The following is a 20,117-nucleotide window of genomic DNA, read 5'->3' as shown; positions in this document are numbered from 1 at the left end:
AATAAACTTTAACAGTCAACAGTAATTGGCTGCTTTAAAAAAAAAAAAGAATGTCGCTGGCTGTAGCTGAGTTTCTCGTGTTTTGTCAGATATAGTGGCCGGAATTCTCTAATCCCGCAGCAGAGTGTCCACGCCGTCGTAAATGCCGTCGCGTTTTACGACGGCATGAATGGGCCGCTCCCACGTCTAATTCTGGCCCCTATTGGGGCCCAGCATGGTGCTGGAACGGTTTGTGCAACTCCAGCTGCAGATCCCGGTGCGAACTGTGCGTCGCGGGATCCGCGCATGCGCAGTTGCGCCGGCGCCAACGCGCGCATGCAAAGTGCCTTCGTTCAGCACGCCGGCCCCGATGCAACATGGCGCAGGGCTACTGAGGCCGGCGCTTAGGAAAGGAGGCCCAGAGCCACAGAGGCTGGCCCGCTGATCAGTGGGTCCCGATTGCGGGCCAGGCCACATCGGAGGCCACTCTCACCCCCCGGCCGCCACGCGACCCTTGCACGCCGAGGTCCCGGCGACTCTGAGCAGGTTAGAATGGCGCCGGCGAGACTCTGCTCTTTTCCTACGGCTGCTCGGCCCATCCGGGCTGGAGAATCGGTGGGCCGGCTGCGGAGAGCGATTGGCGCGCGCCAACCACGCTGGCGCCAATTGCGCTGATTCTCTGCACTGCGGAGAATCGTGTCCCGGCCTCGGGGCGGCGTGACCCGTTTGCGACTGGCGCGGAGCTGGGAGAATCCCACCCATTGGAAATAATGAAGGTTCTCATAGTATGCTGGTTTTTTTCAAAAATGAATTGTCTTGGAGAGCTTTATTACCAATGTTCCTCTTTAATGCAATAATCGGTTCTCATTGGTGGAAGGATTGAAAACAAGACAACACCGATTTAAGACAATTGGCAAAAGATGTGATGGTGAGGAAAGTTTTTAATCATGCTGTGAGTGCACTGTCTGAGAATGTGGTGGAGCAGGGGGAAATTAGCTGACTAGGAAGAATGTGCAGGTCTATGGGGAGAATGGTGGAGAAGTGGCACTAGATGAATTGCTCCTTCAGAGAGCCAGCACAGATACGACAAGCTGATTGACCTCCTCTTGTGCTGCAACAATTCTGTGAAGTGCTGCAATTTAGTGGAACATTTTTTAACAATATAAGTTGGGCATTCTACGTTTTAGCTACCAGAGTTAAAACGTATTGTCTGATATTGTCAGCAGTATGACTATTAAAGAAAATTATTCTGATTGGTATGACTAATCTAACTCCATTAATTTAAACAAAAGATACTTTTATCATAAAGCATGTTTCAAGTAAATGAACGCAAATGGCAGATTCCCATTTGAATGAAATTGTTTCTGTTCCCACATTCAGTGATGGATATGAAAATTCTAGGCTGGGTGTAAAGTGGGGTGACCGGTGAGAGGCTGCAGATAAACATAGATCTCTTCGGTACAAAGATAACTTTATAAAAGTTAAATAATTTTAATTTTCTTATTTTAAAGAAATTTGGGTTTGGGGAATGTGACCGGGTTTTCTTAAAGTCTGGACAATTTGGATGTGGTATATTTTGCTAATATATTTGGAAACTAAATTGAGAGAAATGCGAGCGCATGTCTTTTAGATTAGATTTCCTTTTGGTCACCAGACGTATTTTTTCCCTTCCAGTTAGATCAGTGCATGTGCTAAATATGAAATGCTATAGTGCCATCATTGAATGCCAGTGGTGGGAGGAAGAGACCCTTAATTGGTTACCCAAATGTTACAGACAGAGTCACACACAAAGGTGGGTGGACACGCACACAGGTGGGTAGACAGTCGGGCGGACGGTCATATAGGCCAGGCGGGTGGACGGTCACACAGGCCGGGGCGGGCGGACGGTCATACATGCCGGGGCGGGCGGACGGTCACACAGGCCGGGGTGGGCGGACGGTCACACAGGCCGGACGGGCGGTCACACAGGTCAGGCGGACGGACGGTCACACGGGCGGATGGGTGCACAGGCACACACAGACACACGCGCACGCATCCCTCACCTCCCAGCTTCACGTTGTAAATGTCCACTGTTCTGTGGCCTCCTGAGTGCCCAGAATATATGTTTTTTTCAAAAGAGTTGGGGAAGTGCCTCATGACTAGAGGTTATTCGTGTGCACATGACAAATTGTACATTGTTGCAAAATCTAGTTTTAATTGACCGTTTCAGCAAAAGTGCCTATTACTAATGCTGATACAGAACCTTGCTGTAATTTGAGGGTGCCAAAGCCTGGAAGAAGTTGCGCAGTGGGTTTTCAAATAGTTTGGAGGTTGGTATCTGTTAGTATTGGGTGTTTATTTAGTCTTTCAGATTCTTTTGTACGTTTACTAAAAACTGAATCAGTTGCCTTGTTTATTCAGGTAGAAAAAAGTTAACTGTTTTTCATTGTTAGCCTTGGACCTCGATCTTAAGGAATTGGAATTTCTTGGCTGTGACGCACCCTGGCTACATGGCTTTTCTCACCTATGATGAGGTGAAAGCTCGGCTTCAAAAATATATCAACAAACCTGGCAGGTAAGGACTAAGCAAATGTGGTATTGAACTGAACTTTCAATTTAAGGTTGTGGTTGGGGACGATATCAGGAGGAAGTCCAATTTTGGGGGGATCCAATAGCTAGGTATTGAACGGGGTTGCTTGGTGAATCAGGGCAAGCATAGTTTTTCCTCCTGGCCTACAACAGTTTTGGAAAGGCAATTATTTGTTCTATGCAGCGGTCTGTCTCCCTGTGTTTGCAGTTCAGATACTTGTATCAAATTTATTATGAAACACAAGCTACCAGTTGAGCTGTAGGCTTCAGGAGGCAAACAAAATTAACTTTGGATACGCATTGACGGTGTGATCTATTCAGCAACAACACAAAGTAGCCAATTTTTAAAAATCTAAACAAAATAACTCAAAACATGGCATACTAACTGGTGAAGGGGCCTTTTGGTAGCTGGATTTTATTGAGTTTTTGGATGTAATTAAACCGATAGACTAACTATTATTGACTGGGAAGACGGTGCCATAGTGGTATTGTCACTGGTCTAGGATTCTAGAGACCCAGGGTAATGCTCTGGGTCCCCCAGGTTCACATTGCACCACGGCAGATGTTGAAATTTTAATTCAATAAAAATCTGGGATTAAAAGGTCTAATGATGACCACGAATCCATTGCAGATTAATGTAAAAACCCATCTGGTTCACGAATGTCCTTTAGGGGAGGACATCGGCCGTCTTTACCTGGTCTTGTGAGACTTCTTACTTTACCTGGTCTGGCTTACTTGTGACTCCAGATCCGCAGCAATATGGGTGACTCATAAATGCCCTCTCAAGAGCAATTAGGGATGGACAATAAATGTTGGCCTAGCCAGTGATGCCCACATCCCATGAACGAGTAGAAAATAAAATACATTTTAAAAAGTGATATATTTACAAAAGTTACAGTAAGTCCCCACTTAAACTTGTAGTTGTATTCCTGAAAATTGATGCTTTAAGTCAAACAACTTGAAGCGAATCATGTTTTCCCCTTTTCCCCATTAAAGCCAATGTAAAGATTTAGTAATGTGCTGTAAAACCTTTCTCATCAGGGAAAAGTCTTGTACTCTGTAAGTTGAAATACTTGATATTGCTAAATTCCTAAATTAGTAAATGAAAGAACTTTTAGAATGAAATAAATTAAAATAGAAAATTAAATGATAACCTTCCGTTTCCTGATAATGCTCACCTCCGATCCTGCTTCCTGAACCTCCGGCCCGCCAAACATCCGACTCTTGGACCCTCCTGTTCGCTATGGACTTTTCTTCCCTCCGCCGTGTGGCCTCTCCCACTCCCTGACTCACCCTCTTGCTGCCAACCATCCGACTTACAGTCTCACCCTCTTGCTGATCCTTTCTCTCGCCAAACCTCCTGCTCCCCAACTTTCAGACTCACCACTTCCCTCACCTGAACCTGCATTCCCGTTCAAGGTCCAGATCTGATCCAAAGCTGGAGTTTTGGAGTTGTCACACAAGAGCAAAAATGTCAAGCTGGGACTGTTGTAATTGATTTTTTAAAAATGTTTCCACCCGCCACTTTCCTCTCCTGAATCCTCGCAGTTTAGCAAGGGCTCTGGAGATGTGCCCTTGCTCATCAGTGAGGGCTCAGTCGAGGAAAACAACGTATGGGAGAGCAGAATAGGTTGCAAATCCAAGCGGCAGCAACGAGAGGGTGGGTTAAGAAACAGCAGAGTCTGTGAGCTGGCAATAAGAGGCTGCAAGTCGGATGGTCGGCAGTAAGAGAAAGAGGCAGGAGCAGCAGAGGCCACTCCAAAATGGCGCTGATCAGTTATACGGCCCTTCGTCAGGTGGCGCTCAATGAGAATACAGGCCTCATTAACGAACTGATATTAAAGTGAGACAACGTTAAATTGGGCAGTGTTGAATGGTGCAGCATTAAATGGGGCTTAATGTATCTAGAAAAGAATAGCATGGTATTAGATTGTGACTTGTAATATTTTGTTTATGCCAATTGGTTAAACTGAATACATTGTTATATCACCTAGATTATGGTTTGAAATGAAAAGTGTGTTTTTCATTTGATTTATGGATTCATGGAAATAACTACCGAGTTTAAAAAAAACTAATAAGACACAAGAGCAGAATTAGGCCATTCGGCCCATCGGGTCTGCTCCATTCGATCCTGGCTGATATATTTCTCATCTCCATTCTCCTGCAGTCTCCCCATAAGCCTTGATCCCCTTATTAATCAAGAATCTATCTATCTCTGTCTTAAAGACACTCAGTGGCTTCGACACCATAGCCTTCTGCGGAATAAGTTCCACAGATTCACCAACCTCTGGCTGTAGAAATTTCTCCTCCTTTCTCTTTTAAACGATTATCCCTTCAGTCTGAGGCTGTGCTCTCTGGTTCTAGTTTTTCCTACTAGTGGAAACACCCTCTCCATGTTCACTCTATCTAGGCCTCCGTATTCTGTAAGTATCAATGAGAACCCCCTCATCCTTCTAAACCCCATCGAGTACAGGCCCAGAATCCTCGACCACTCCTCATATGTCCTTCATTCCGGGATCATTCTTTTGAATCTCCTCTGGACTCCCTCCAAGGCCAACACATCCTTCCTTAGATACAGGGCCCAAAACTGCTCACAATACTCCTATTGGGGTCTGAGCAGAGCCTTATACAGCCTCAGCAGTATATCCCTGCTCTTGTACTCCAGCCCTCTTGACATGAATGCTAACATTGCCTTCTTTTTTTTTTTTTTAAATAATTTTTATTGAAATTTTTCGATACAAACATTTACCCCTATTACATTTTAAATTATAACACCACAAGTCCCCCCTGGAAAAACCTCCCCACGCCCTCCCCCGCGCGCACCCCCCCACCCTCTGGACACATCCAGAACATATGTACATGGTTCGCAGGGCTTCCCGAACACCTAACACACCTGTCCTCCCCCCCCGAAGAACCGACTCATCCTAGTCCCCGTCATATGGGCTCTGTGCAGCACCTTAAATTGGATGAGGCCCAACCTTGCGCACGACGACGACGAATTGACCCTCTCTAGGGCATCCGCCCATGTCCCATCTTCTATCTGCTCTCCCAGCTCCGCTTCCCACTTGTCTTTCAGCTCCTCTATCGGTACCTCCTCCACCTCCTGCATTATTTTGTAGATGTCCGAGACCTTCCCTTCTCCGACCCAGGCCCCTGACAGCACCCTATCACTCGCCCCTCCATCGGGAAGCAAGGGGAATCCTTCCACCTGTCGTCTGGCAAATGCCTTCACCTGCAGGTATCTAAACGTGTTCCCCGGGGGGAGCTCAAATTTCTCCTCCAGCTCTCCCAGGCTCGCAAACCTCCCCTCTATGAACATGTCCGTCAGTTGCCTGATGCCCGCCCTGTGCCAGCTCTGGAATCCCCCGCCAGTGTTCCCCGGGACAAATCTGTGGTTCCCTCTCAGTGGCGCCGCCATCAGACCCCCCACTTCCCCCCTGTGTCGCCTCCACTGCCCCCAGATTTTAAGGGTGGCCGCCACTACCGGACTCGTGGTATACCTTGTGGGGGGGAGCGGCCATGGTGCCGTTACTAGCGCCCCCAGGCTTGTATTGCCGCAGGACGCCCTCTCCATACATTTCCAAGCTGCCCCCTCCCCCTCCATCACCCACTTGCGCACCATCGATGCGTTCGCCGCCCAGTAGTATCCGGAAAGATTGGGTAGCGCTAATCCTCCACTGTCCCTACTCCGTTCCAAGAAAATCCTTCTCACTCTAGGGGTGCCATGCGCCCACACATAGCCCATAATGCTGCTAGTTACCTTCTTGAAGAAGGCCCTGGGGAGGAAGATGGGCAAGCACTGGAACAGAAACAAGAACCTCGGGAGGACCGTCATTTTGACTGACTGCACCCTCCCTGCTAGCGACAGCGGTACCATGTCCCACCTCTTGAACTCCTCCTCCATCTGCTCCACCAGCCTTGAAAAGTTCAGCTTGTGGAGGGTCCCCCAGTTCCTTGCCACCTGCACCCCCAAGTACCTGAAGCTCTTTACTGCTCTCCTAAAGGGGAGCCGCCCAATTCCCTCCCCCTGATCTCCCGGGTGTATCACAAAGACCTCACTTTTACCCACATTTAATTTATATCCCGAAAAGTCCCCAAACTCCGCTAGTATTTCCATTACCTCCGGCATTCCCCCTTCCGGATCCGCCACATACAGCAACAAATCATCCGCATAGAGTGATACCCGATGCTCCTCCCCTCCCCTTGTCAGTCCTCTCCAACCCCCTGAACCCCTCAGTGCCATCGCCAACGGTTCGATCGCTAATGCAAATAGTAAGGGGGATAGGGGGCATCCCTGCCTGGTACCTCGATGGAGCCCAAAATACTCCGACCTCCTCCCGTTTGTAACCACACTCGCCATCGGGGCCGAATACAGCAGCTTCACCCACTTGATAAATAACATTGCCTTAACTGCCAACTGAATCTGCATGTTAACCGTTGGAGAATCTTGAACTAGGACTCTGAAGTCCCTTTGTGCTTCTAATTTCCAAAGCCGTTTCCCATTTAGAAAATAGTCTATGCTTCTCCTTCCTACCAAAGTGCATTACGTCACACTTTTCCACATTGTATTCCATCTGACACTTCTTTGTCCACTCTCCTAGCCTGTCCAAGTCCTTCTGCAGCCTGCCTGCTTCCTCAATACTACCTGTCCCTCTACATATCTTTGTATCACCTGAAAGCTTAGCAACAATGCCCTTAGTTCCTTCTTCCACATCATTGATATACATCGTGAATAGCTGTGGTTCCAACACTGACCCCTGTGGAACACCACTAGTCACCACCTACCATCCTGAAAAGGACCCCTTTATCCTGGCCTTCTGCCAGTCAGCCAATCCTTTATCCATGCCAGTACCTTGCACCTAACACCATTGGCACTTTATCCTATTTAGCAGCCTCCTGTATGGAACCTTCTCGAAGGCTTCCTGGAAATCTAAGTAGGTCATGTGCACTGGTTCGCCTAGTTCTCTCTAACTTCCTCGATACCTCCTCTCAAGATTTGTCAGGCATGTCCTCCCCTTGATGAAGCCGTGCTGACTCAGTCCTATTTTACCATGCACTTCTAAGTACTCCTCTCATCTTTAATAATAGATTCTAAAATCTTACCAACGACCAAGTCAGGCTCATCGGCCTATAATTTCCTGTCTTCTGCCTCCCTCTCTTCATAAACAGGGGTATTACACTAGTCATTTTCCAATCCTCTGGGACCCTCCCTGCTTCCAGTGATTCCCGAAAGATTATCACCAATGCCTCCACAATCTCCTTCAGAATCCTGGTGTGTAGTCCATCCATTGTATCTAATACCTTTTGTAAAAAGAACAAGCTAAATATCTGGTCATGACTGAGTTTGAAGATTCCAGGGTGAGGTATGGCTGGAGATAACTTAATGTGTGATGGCTCCTGGTTTGCTTGAGCCATGAATATCAATTTGGGTTAGTATCAACAGTGTGGCACAGAGGATTGAATAGATGTTTTGGAATTTGGCTCGATTTGCCCTATTTTAGGATATAGGTTTTTGGAAGGTTGAGTGGAGATTTACTTCAGTGAAGCGGTTTTATATTTATTATTTGAGAGTGACACAGTATGTATTGCCCTCCTTAATTTACCTGAAAATATTAAAAATCAACAATAGGACTGGACATGTAGGTCAGCAGCAGGTCCCTTCCTGAAAGAATTCAGTGAAACAATTGGGGATTTGAGATTTAATCGTCCAGCTTTTATAGCCATTTTTGCATTGCTACCGTACAAATGACCAGACTTGAGTTACATTTCGCAGTTTACCATTGTTGAATTTGAATTCATGTTGTCCAGGTTGTTAGTCCATTCTGTGACCACTAGTCTATTGTACATGGTCTGTGGCTGAGTTTAATGGGCTGAATTATCATTTTCATGCATCCTTTATGTTGCAACCTTTGGATGAATGTAAATACTGGATTGATTAATGACTTCTGACATTCAAAATATTTCTAATGAAAGTCAGTTGTTTGGATAACTTCTCTATCTATGATGTTTACTAAAATTGTACAAAATTTAAATTTTGCATTTATTCTGTGATTTGGATAAGATCTGTTTATCGGAAATTGCTTGTGGTGCCATATGTTATCTATTATACACCTGATTTGCAATTTGGGAAGCTTATGATATTCTGGAGTTTAATGTTTCTCTGTGATACCCGGCTGTTTATTTCTGTACCATATGGTCTACTTAGATTGCCTTCAATTCATTTTGCCCTGTTTGTGAACATAAGCTCGGCTACATAAAGTATCTAAACTGTCAAACCTACTTTGCCGAAAGGTGGGATTTATTACCTTTAATTGTAATAGTTATGTCTGACAAAGTATAATAGACCGTTAACTCTGTATAAAGCATTTATTTGCATGTTGCTGGAATATAATCTGGAAGCTCAGGGCACATCCTAGTATTTGCCTTTAGTAAAGCTTTGCCAACATCCTACTGTGTTCACGCTGTACTCATTTATATTTTGGCTCTGCACATTCTAGCATTCATGTTTGATGCCAAGTCTCTTAACAGTTAAATAATGGTAAACAATGTAGCTCAGTGTATGTTAAGTAATCTGGGTAATTAATGCCCTCAGTTTGGTTTTCAGTACATTATGGTTCAAATTATCTACCTTGTGAAACAAGAACAGGATGCATGTGGCTGGGTATTCATTCAGGTCTTAAGTCACAGGCTTTGATGTACATTTGTATGGAAGGGATATTTCAAAGATTATGAACAGGAGAGACCACTGAGTCTTTGGTACCCTCAATGGTGTTATCTATTTTTTAACCATTATTTAACAGACCCATCATCCACAGCCTTTTGAGGTAATATTCAAGTTCTGTGCTATCATGTGCTTGAATGCATTTATGCCTACTTTGCCCTAGCTCTCAATCAAAGCGAAATGTACGCTGTTTTGGAAAGTGGACATAAATTTAGGTTCTCATTATATAACAATAATTCAAGATGAATTCTTGTCAGAAGTGATTTTTCATGACAATTTCTTTTTTCCTTTTTAAAATAAATTTAGAGCAGCCAATTATTTATTTATTTTTTCCAATTCGGGGACAATTTGGCGTGGCCGATCTACCTACTCTGCACATCTTTGGGTTGTGGAGGTGAAACCCACGCAGACACGGGGAGAATTTGTAAACTCCACACGGACAGTGACCCAGGGCCGGGATTCGATCCCAGGTCCTCAGCGCTGCAGTCCCAGTGCTAACCACTGCGCCACATGCCGCCCTAATTTATTTTTCTAATCTATCTAATTGTAAACTGGGATCCTGTGTTCACTTTTTGAAATCAACACCAACATCTATTGATAGGTCTTTTTTAAACCAGGTTCTACCATTAGCCCGTGGCTATTTTTGAGTTTGTGATTCAAGAAAATCTTAATTCTGAACTATAACCCAAATCCTACTTGGTTATTGTGTTACAATCGGGTCCAATATTCGTTTATTTAGCTTTGAGTATACTGTCAAATGTAGCATGAAGTGAAGTGGATATGAGAAATTAAAAGGGAATTTAAATAAATACATTTAGTAGAAAATCTGTTGAACAGTGTGCAAATTTACCAGATATAATTAAATTGTTATAAGCATGGCACCTGACTAGTTCTAATGGAGTACATGTTTGCTTAAGAACCAATTGGTGTTTTATATCAGAAGAAATGTCTCCTTCAAACTGATAAATTCCTCATCAGAGTAGTGTTTTGCTAATCTATTGCACTGGATTTCAGTGAAAATAAATCAAATCTTGTGAGGGAGTTGGACCAGCAGTTCAACTGAGGCATTAAATTGGAAAATTCATTGCTGATCAAAGGAAAGTAAATGATGTGCGATATTGCTTGCCTCATTTGTTATCAATCACGCTGTGAATGGACTTTGGTCCTTAAACATTGGTATTGATAATCTTATTTTATTTTGGAATGGATTTTATCCAAATATATCTGGGATCTTTGGGACCTGATTTTTCCTCTGATTTGAAATCTAAGAAAGATCCGATCCCCCCCCCCCCCCCCTCTATCACAAGCTGATCATGGCATTGTCATATGAAATGAATTTGTGAATTTTCTGGAACTTAGTTCTTGTTGAAATGAAGCAAATTTGAGAACGGCGAGGAAACCTACTTGTAGAGTAATGCTACTATCCTTCTTTGTGATCCCTTATGCCAAAATGTGCAGACTAGGAAGATTGCAAATAGAAAATATGATGGTAAGGATGCTAAATGAACTTAATACCCTTAGGTTGGGCAAAAACAGCCAGGAATCTGTTCATGATTGCTATCCTACATCTGGTCGAGGCACCCGACATCATCTGGTAGAGGCACAACTGTATGAGCATTGCTTGAAGACAAGTCCAGGACGAGCGGAGATGCCCCGCAACCAATACACATCCTGTTGCTGATTACATGGAGAATAGTTACTTTGGCATAATAATAGAAGGCTGTCAGCACCCATGAATCTGTGGCTGCAGGAAAGAGATGAAGGAGAGATTTAAATAAAAAAATCATGATGAGCGCAGGTTCTAATGTATTAATGTGTATGTATTTACTTAAAGAATGGTTCAAGTTACTTCTGTTAAATTATCGACTTGAGGACTTAAATATCAATCAGTGCTGTAACTTTTTCCTCCTTTGATTTGGTTAATGTTGCAGATGCTGCTTTTTATGGCTATTTACATTTACCTAATCTGCATTACATGCTTGTGGCCTTTTTCAGCTGTTCATGATAGAAAACATGTGTGATCAAATACTTAATTAAGTAATACTTAATAATAGTGTTCTCATAGTAGAATTAAGCTGTCTACTAAGAGTTTGTATCTGGTTTAAAAGTCTAAATATAAATTGTGTATTTGGAAATTAGCATAAAACTTTGATTATTGTGAGGGAGTTGAACCAGCAGTTTAAACTAAAGCAAAGGAACCACTAGACATAGACATAGAACAGTACAGCACACAACAGGCCCTTCGGCCCTCGATGTTGTGCTGAGCCATGATCACCCTACTCAAACCCACGTATCCACCCTATACCCGTAACCCAAAACCCCCCCCCATTACCTTACTTTTTAGGACACTACGGGCAATTTAGCATGGCCAATCCACTTAACCCGCACATCTTTGGACTGTGGGAGGAAACCGGAGCACCCGGAGGAAACCCACGCACACACGGGGAGGACGTGCAGACTCCGCACAGACAGTGACCCAGCCGGGAATCGAACCTGGGACCCTGGAGCTGTGAAGCATTTATGCTAACCACCATGCTACCGTGCTGCCCCACTAGTTACTAGTCTCTCTGCATCTTACTCTTCTATTGTGTATTACTTTCTAAAACTCATCTAAATTATCCCTTGTACTGAAAAGAGAATATTTGTGAATGATTTTATTCAAACGAAAGACGTTAGCTGTATTTTTAAACTGTTCACTTTTACTCTCAGAATCTCACAGTGCAGAACGAGGCCATTTCGCCCATCAAGTCTGCTCCCCCATCCACACCACCCTATCCCTGTAACCCCATAACCTAACCTGCACATCCATGGACACTTGAGGGATAGTTTGTCATAGCCAGTCCACCTAACCTGCATCTCTTTGGACTTTTGGGAGAAAACCGGAGCACCTGGAGGAACCCCACGCAGACACGGGGAGAACACACAAACTCCACACAGACAGTGACCCAAGGCCGGAATTGAACCCGGGTCCCTGGCGCTGTGAGGCAGTAGTGCTAGCCACTGTGCCGGCCCTGTTCTTTCGTGGGATGTGGTTGGTTAGGCCAGCGTTTACTACCCATCCCTAATTGCCCTTTAGAAGGTATTGGTAAGCTGCCTTCTTGAACCGTTAAAGTTCATGTGGTGTAGGTACACCCAGAGTGCTGTTAGGGAGGGAGTTCCAGGATTTTTGACCCAGTGACAGTGGAGGAATGACAATATAGTTCCAAGTCTGGATGGTGGTGTCTTGGAGGGGAGTTTGCAGGTGGTGGTGTTCCCATGCATCTACTGCCCCTGTTCTTGGTGGTAGAAATTGCATGTTTGGAAGGGGCTGTCTTGGGGAACCTTGGGTGAGTTGTTGAAGTGCATCTGTTGAAAACAATTATGTTTATTAAAATTTTTTAATCTTGAACAAAATCACCCGAAACAGTGAAACAGAAATACACAGTAGAGGAAAGATAAAAACGCAAAACCACATATCAACTTTAACCCAAAAACTAAACTAAACCCCCCCAAAGCAGTCAGTGACTAGCTCCTTAAAAAGGAAATGAATGGCTGCCATGTTGGGTAGAATCCCTCCACCAACCCTCGAATGGTGTACTTGACCGTCTCCAAATGTAAAAAAGACACGCGGTCACCCAACCAAGCCAAAGCACCAGACGGAGTAGGAGACCTCCAGAACTCGTCTCTGGGTTATCAATAAGACAAAAGTGAGGACATCCGCCTTCACCCCCAACTGAAGCACGGGTGAGTCCGACGCCCCAAATTTGATCTTCAGCAGACATGGATCTAAATCTACACAGAGTATCTCCGACATGGTGTTAAAGAAAAGCCCAAAAGCTTACTAACTTGGGACGGGACCAGAATATATGTGTATGGTTAGCCGGCCCCCGAGAACAGCACTCGCACTTATCCTCCAACCCAGGGAAGAATCTGCTCATCCTTGCTTTGGTCAGATGCTTCCTGTACAACATCATGTGTTCGGCTACGTTTGATTGAATTCATGAAGACATGGAGATGACCCTGTGAAGGGCCTCATTCCATATCTCGTCGTCTAGAATGGGACTCAATTCACTCTCCCATTTCATCATCACCTTATTCAACAGAATAGATGCCATTGAAAGGATATGTCCTTGTATGCCCAAAATAGTCCTCCCGTCAGACCCGGCCAACAGGGAAGAGGATGGTGCCAAGGGAAAGGAGAGGAAAGTCTTGCATAAAAAGTTATAAATTCGAAAATACCTGAAAAGACCGGAATCTGGCAGTTGAAATTTCTTAGCCAGTTCTATAAAACTAACAAACCTCCCAACCATGAACAGATCTCCAAACCTCTCCAGATCCTTCCCCGCCTAAGACTTAAACGTCGAGTCCAAACCCGCTGGTGCAAAAGATGATTGTTGCAGATGGGGGCTAATGAAGACCAGGAACAGAGCTTGAAGTGGTGCCTGAACTGCTTCCAAATTCCAAATGGGCGGGGCCAAGCCCCCAGATTGTCTGCCTCTTTGGAACAGAGCCCCACGGATTCTGGGAGTCCTACCCACCCAGATAAAGGAGTACGATAATTTGTTGAGTTTTAATAAAAAAGGGTTTGGGGAGACATTTAAAGAAAAAGAAAAATCAAGGTAACACGTTCATTTTAATAGTCTGAACCCTACCTGTAGGTTAGATGGGTTACAGGCATAGGGTGGGGGAGTCGGCTTGGGTAGGGTGCAGCATTGGTGCAGACACGATGGACCAAATCTCCTTCTGCAATGTAGGAATTCTATGGTCTACCCGCCAAAGATAGGGGAGGTTATCCTGCCTCTGCAAGTCTGTTTTCATACTGTCAATTAGATTAGTGTAATTTAATTCATGAAACAAGGCTCAATTGTGGGCCACCTGGACCCCAAATAGCAAAAGCTAGTCTTAGCAAGGTGAAAAGGTAACGTCCCCAGTTGGGCTCTCTGGTTGACCGGGAAACAGAGAAGGAGCCAGAAATACTAAGTGGCTTTATTATCTTGCCCACGGAAGGTATTGGGTCCGTAATATAGAGAAGTAGGTCAGCTGCATAAAGGGACACCCGATACTGCACTCCTCCCAATTTATCCCACTCCAGTTAATAGAGGACCGAGGTGCTATAGTGAGCAGTTTTATTGCCAAAGCAAACAGACTTGTGCCCCTATTCAATGGAAACTAACCAAACTTCAGGACATTTGTATGAACACCAGCAATGTGGGCATTGTGCAGTAGTGGAATCCAGGAAATAAATTTGAGGCCAAAGCCAAACCTCCCAAGAATCTCAAACAGATACTCCCACTCCACTCTATCAAATGTTTTCTTGCCATCCAGAGAAATGATCATCCTGTTCAGCCACCACCGGGGAATGGAAAAGGACAATATTTAGCAGGCGATGTATATTGGCCGTCAATTGTTGATCCTTAACGAAGCCTGTCTGATCCTCCGAGATTACCTCTGGGAGGCAGGGCTCCAGCTAAAGTGCCAACACCGTGGCAAATAACATCCGCATTCAAGAGTGAGAGATGTCGGTACAACCCACAATCTTTTGTCCTTCTGGAGGCCTGTGTGAGGGTAGAGGACAACAAACCCCGGGATAAGGAGTCATCAAACATGTCCAGAATTAAAAGTACCAGCTATTTTGAGAAATTCAATCGGAAAGCCACCTGGACCAGGGCTTTACCAGTCTGTGTCAAACCAATACATTTTAAATTTCATCTGGGTTTAACGGGGATTCCAACTTATTGCTATCCACCTCCACAGTTGGGATGGATAGGCTGTCCAAAAATCAGTCATGGCTGATCCCTCAGCCGGATGCTCCGATTTCTAAAGATCACGATAGAACGATTAAAAGCTGCATTAATCTGAGAAGGGGTGGGAACCAGGCTACCACTTGAATTGCTTATTGTATTATTTCCCGTGAGGCCATTTGCTGCTTTAACTGGTGAGCCAAAAGACGATGGCCTTCTCCCATGTTTGTAAAACATGCCCTTTGAGCATTGCAGCTTGCCTACCGTTCTGCCTATTGACAATAGCTCAAATTCTGTTTGCAGCTTTTTCCCACTTGCCAACAACTCTGTGGTATGGTCAAGAGAGTACTGGTGGTCCATCTCAAGAGTGGAGTCCACCAGCCTCTGCTGCTCCACCCTCTGTCCTCACCACATGCGCTTCATAGATCGTTTCCCCCCTGAGGATCACCTTAAGAGCCTCCCACAGCATGGAAGGTGGAATTTACTCAGTTTTATTAAATTTTATATAGCCCTCAATGGCAGTGGACACGCCTTCACAAAATTTCTTATCTGCTCGTAATGTTGCGTCTAACCTCCATGGCGGATGTTGGGAGGGACCTAATTCTAGCCCCAAAACAACAACGTGCGGAGCATGGTATGATCTCACAATCACTGAGTACTCAAACCACCACCAATGAAGAGTGGGGAAATCTATCTACCATGAAAAAAATCGACCAGCGAATATACCTGATGAGCAGGCAAGAAAAAGGAAAAGAATTATCATCTGGCTCCATCCCATCTTCCATTTGCACCATGAAAGACAACTAAGCTCTGGCCACCCTAGAGCTAGAACTCTGGGCTTGGAACGATCCAGTCTAGTGTCCTGGACTCAATTTAGGTCCCCACCCAAAATGAGGTGATGCAAATCAAAATCGGGGAAGGAAGCCAACAGATTATTAAAAAAATTCATAATGTTCCAGTTCGGGGTGTAGATATTAACCGTAACCACCATGCCCACCAGAGAGCTACAGACAATAACCTGTCTGCCGTTGGGGTCGGCTAAAATCTTAGAGACAGAAAACTGAACTATTTTATTAATTAATGTTGCCGCTTCCCTGGCCCTACCATTGACACCTGAATGAAAGGCCTACCTACCCATCCTTCCGCAGCATTGTCTGATCCTTCACCTGCAAATAGGGCTTTTGCAAAAACAGCACATTGGTGATAAAGCTCAGAAATTGAGAAAATATTCTCGACCTTTTCAGTGGGCCTTACAATCCCTACTGTTCAAGGTGACCAAGGCAAACACAAAGAACTAAAATCTACTTCTAACAAACCTAAACAAAGCAAGAACTCCAATGAGCTGGAGCCAACTCTTCAAAACTGCTCCCGTTAACTAACTCTTAAGTTAGCAGGGAGGCTCCCAACGAGAGTTAAGAAAAATGGTTACAAACAACAAAATACTAATACCCATAAATCCTGCTCTCTGAAAGGAGCTCTTTATTATCATAAAATCGAACCTCGCCTCGAACTAAACCCCAAAGCAAGAACTATAAAAATCCAACCCCAACAAGATCACGAAAATACAAGAACAAACATGAAACCACAACAATGCAACAAATCACCATGCCCTTCCCAAAAACTAAATTACACAGCGCCCAACTTGTGTTTTTTAACAAAGGAGTCCACCTCTCTCGCTGCGCCAGATAACTTTTCATCGAAAGTTACATTGTGTCGAACCGGGTCAACCACATTGAACCAGACTCCACTTTTATATAGGGTGGCCTTGTCTCTATTGAACACGGTACTTTTCTTTGCCAGCTCCGCTCCCACGTCTCGGTCGAACCTGATGGTGTGGCCTTCCCATTTGCAGTCCCGATGTTCCTTTGCCCATCTCAGAACCCACTCTTGTCTCCTTGAAGCTATGGAACTTTACTATCACCCCACGTGTGGATCCTTGGACACGGGCCTCTGCCAGAGTTTACAGTAGGATCGGGACGGGATGTGAGTCCGCCCTCACCCACCATCTTACCAAATGTATCCGCGAAGTAATCCATGGGATTTGGACCTTCCATCCCCTCCAGAAGCCGCAAAATTCAAATGTTTTGACTCCTAGACCAATTTCCTAGATCGTCCGCCTTGGCCTTGAACGACTTGTTCACTTTAGCCACTGAAAACTGCTCCAATACAAGTGAAGCAAGCTCGTCACTCCATTTATTTTATCGTGGCTCCGTGGGCTTTCACGGTTTCATTGGTTTTCTCCGCAGCTGCTCAGATGGGGGCCAAGGCCTCTTCCATTGATATCCGGAGGCCCTCCAATAAAATCCTCCAGTATTTATCAAATTTCTTAGCCGAGGTAGTAGAAAGCACTTCTGCCGTTAGTGGAGTGTCTGGAGTTTGTTCAATGCTTTTAATGGCTGTGATTGGCATTTTGATGACTCCCTAAAGTAATTATTCCTGTTTTAGCCTTCACCTTTCAAAATGATGGTAAAATACACTATTTTTAAGGTATCAGATATCGATGTTTTTAAAAAAGAACTCATTTGTGCAGTCTGAGTAACTGGAATGTTTGATTCCTTAGTTTAATTGTCATCTGGGAGTTTCTGAAAATGATTCAATGACAATGTTCCGGGAAGAGGAATTTTGCATCATACGTTATTTTATTTTCTGTTTGTGCCTCAGCTACATCTTTAGACTCAGCTGCACTCGGCTTGGCCAGTGGGCCATTGGCTATGTCACAAATGATGGAAACATCTTGCAGACAATTCCACACAACAAACCCCTCTTCCAAGCCCTAATAGATGGATGCCGAGAAGGATTGTATGTATCTATTAATTACATTTTCTTTATTTTAATTTCTGAACAGCAGTAAAATAACACTGAAGTAATAATGCCAAAATCTGTTTTAATGTCAAAACTGTGATTTGATTGCTGTAACTATGTAAATAATTTATCATTTTATTTAGTTATTTATACCCGGATGGACGGAGTTACAATCCAGATCTAACTGGATTGTGTGAGCCAACACCTCATGATCACATAAAGGTCACACAGGTAAGATGACTGACCTCCAGATGTAGTTTGAGTCTTACTTGTGACCTAGAAACTGGATTTTGCTGTGCCCGTTTTACGGCTCCAATGTAGGAGGCAACTTGCACATGTTCATTCTGCGCCAGAAGTGAGCTGCTCGTCATATTAGTAAAAACTGCTGCATATTCAGCATAATACAGGGCATGTATTGGGCCACCGCATTTAATGATAGCCAGCCTTAAGCCTGCTTGCAAATAACAAGTGCCATGTGTTGCAGATAGTGTGTTCAGTTTTCTTAGGCGCCTGGCAGTATACCAGTGTCCCTTAAGGAGAATGCTGGAGAGTGCCATCAGAAAGGTAAGTTTTAGGGTTTTTACTTGTGTTATTGTGGAACTGGAAGGGCCAGAGCTGTACATTGAATTGGTAAGTTGTAGCCAGCCACTGCTTGTCTCCCTTTGTCATTTCTTTACGACCCAGCCGGCACCCAGTCTGGCTGATCTTAATGTCTTGCACAGTGGCAAGTTGAGACTGTTGCCTGCAGTAAATTAGGGTAGTGACCAGTTTCATTGTGAAGGCATGGACTGAGTCCACTGCCAGATTTGCACCCTGAGTCAAGTGCCATGTCATTTCTTACTGTATGTTTTTCAAGCATCCGAACATTGTAATATCGTAATTTGCTTAACACTAACAAAGGCGCCTCATCAGATTTCAAAGACTTGCGCTTAACCCTTGAAGGATTTCAAGGGCAGCTTTTATACAGATGGAGGTGGGGACAGGATTGTATGCCATACCAGGGCAGTCTTGTTCTATCCTTTGATTGACTTGGTTACAGATTAGCCAGAGCAGAGGACTGGGAGCACTTTGGCTTTATGGCTTTCTTTTCTGAAAATGTATGTTGATGATATTGCTAACTGACTCATGTTGCAAGTGTGTTAAAGAGTAAATTTCTCTATCATCTAGGAACAATATGAGCTGTATTGTGAGATGGGCTCCACATTTCAGTTGTGTAAGATCTGTGCTGAGAATGATAAGGACGTGAAAATAGAGCCGTGCGGTCACTTAATGTGCACCTCTTGTCTGACAGCATGGCAGGTACGTGAGCCTAGAGTATGGACTTCACATAGATTTTTTGCACACTTCATTTCATTTGTATCAATCAAGGAGAGGTAAGGCTGGACAATAGCTTCTGAGTTCCATATTTGGAAGATAGGTGGGAAAGGCCAAATGCCATCGCCGCTCTCTTTCTCTCTCTCGTGCCCCCCCACCCCTCCAACACTTGAATAAACTGTGAAAAATGTAATGGTAAAGTACCCTGCTTTTGGATGAGCTGGAGAAATTCTCCCACAGTTAGGGAATTCCTCAGCAGCCAAAAGAAAATCTGCGATGGATTTAAAATCAAAAGTTACATGCACAGAAAATTGAAAGCACAAGCTATCATAACCTACAGGAAGTTCTGTCTCCTAAAATATTATGTTTTCACTTAAGCAGGGAAATGTAATCCCTCAGAGTAATAGATTCATGTCCATATTCTAGTTTTTAAAAAAAATCTAGTAGCTTTGAAGTTATTTTAAAATAAACATAAAGTATTTGAACTTTCCAAATTTGCTTAAGATTTTGGGAACAATTCACTGTAAAATAGAATGGCATAATTCAGTACAAAACATTTACCAGCATTTTCTGAATGCACTTTTATCGTGGAAGCTTGTAAGTAGGCAGATAAACACATGTTGCTGATTTATAACCAACAATTGAGTTATTGGAAAATCAAGCATTAAATTCTCAAGGAGGTGCATGCCTTTCACACCATTCTTTGTGAGCCAGGAGGACCTGGAGTACTCCCCTGCCCCCTTGATGAAGTCTTTGGGCCCCCTCTGCTGATTGTGACCCTTCTCTACCCACCCCCCTCCCACACACGGCCTACACGTTGATCACACCTCTGCATGTTCCTTCTGCAAACCTCATCTGCTTTTCTTCTCTTATTAAGACCAGTTCTTGTGCACGTCACACCCCAACCAACCAGTCTGTCTCTTGCCCTCCATCCCGGTTGCGAGGTATCTTAAGGACTGCAGATGTATCCTCCAGCCACTGGTTTTACCATTCAGTGCTGACTCGCCTGTCGA

At 44.3% G+C, this 20,117-nt stretch overlaps 1 protein-coding gene across 5 annotated transcripts in view; it reads left to right on the top strand.

Moving 5' to 3' along the window:
- The window catches only part of cblb (Cbl proto-oncogene B, E3 ubiquitin protein ligase), a 238,651-nt gene that overhangs the window by 137,627 nt on the left and 80,907 nt on the right, over positions 1-20,117 (top strand). For all 5 annotated transcript variants that reach the window (XM_038801840.1, XM_038801836.1, XM_038801837.1 and 2 more), the window contains exons 4-7: positions 2,412-2,533; positions 17,650-17,787; positions 17,934-18,021; positions 18,958-19,089. In XM_038801840.1, the coding sequence (XP_038657768.1) occupies positions 2,412-2,533; positions 17,650-17,787; positions 17,934-18,021; positions 18,958-19,089 (480 nt within the window). The remainder of the gene's footprint in view (positions 1-2,411; positions 2,534-17,649; positions 17,788-17,933; positions 18,022-18,957; positions 19,090-20,117) is intronic.

This window comes from Scyliorhinus canicula, chromosome 7 (assembly GCF_902713615.1).
Source record: "Scyliorhinus canicula chromosome 7, sScyCan1.1, whole genome shotgun sequence".
NCBI classification, from domain to species: domain Eukaryota; kingdom Metazoa; phylum Chordata; class Chondrichthyes; order Carcharhiniformes; family Scyliorhinidae; genus Scyliorhinus; species Scyliorhinus canicula.
This window is presented reverse-complemented; position numbering and strand designations above follow the sequence as displayed.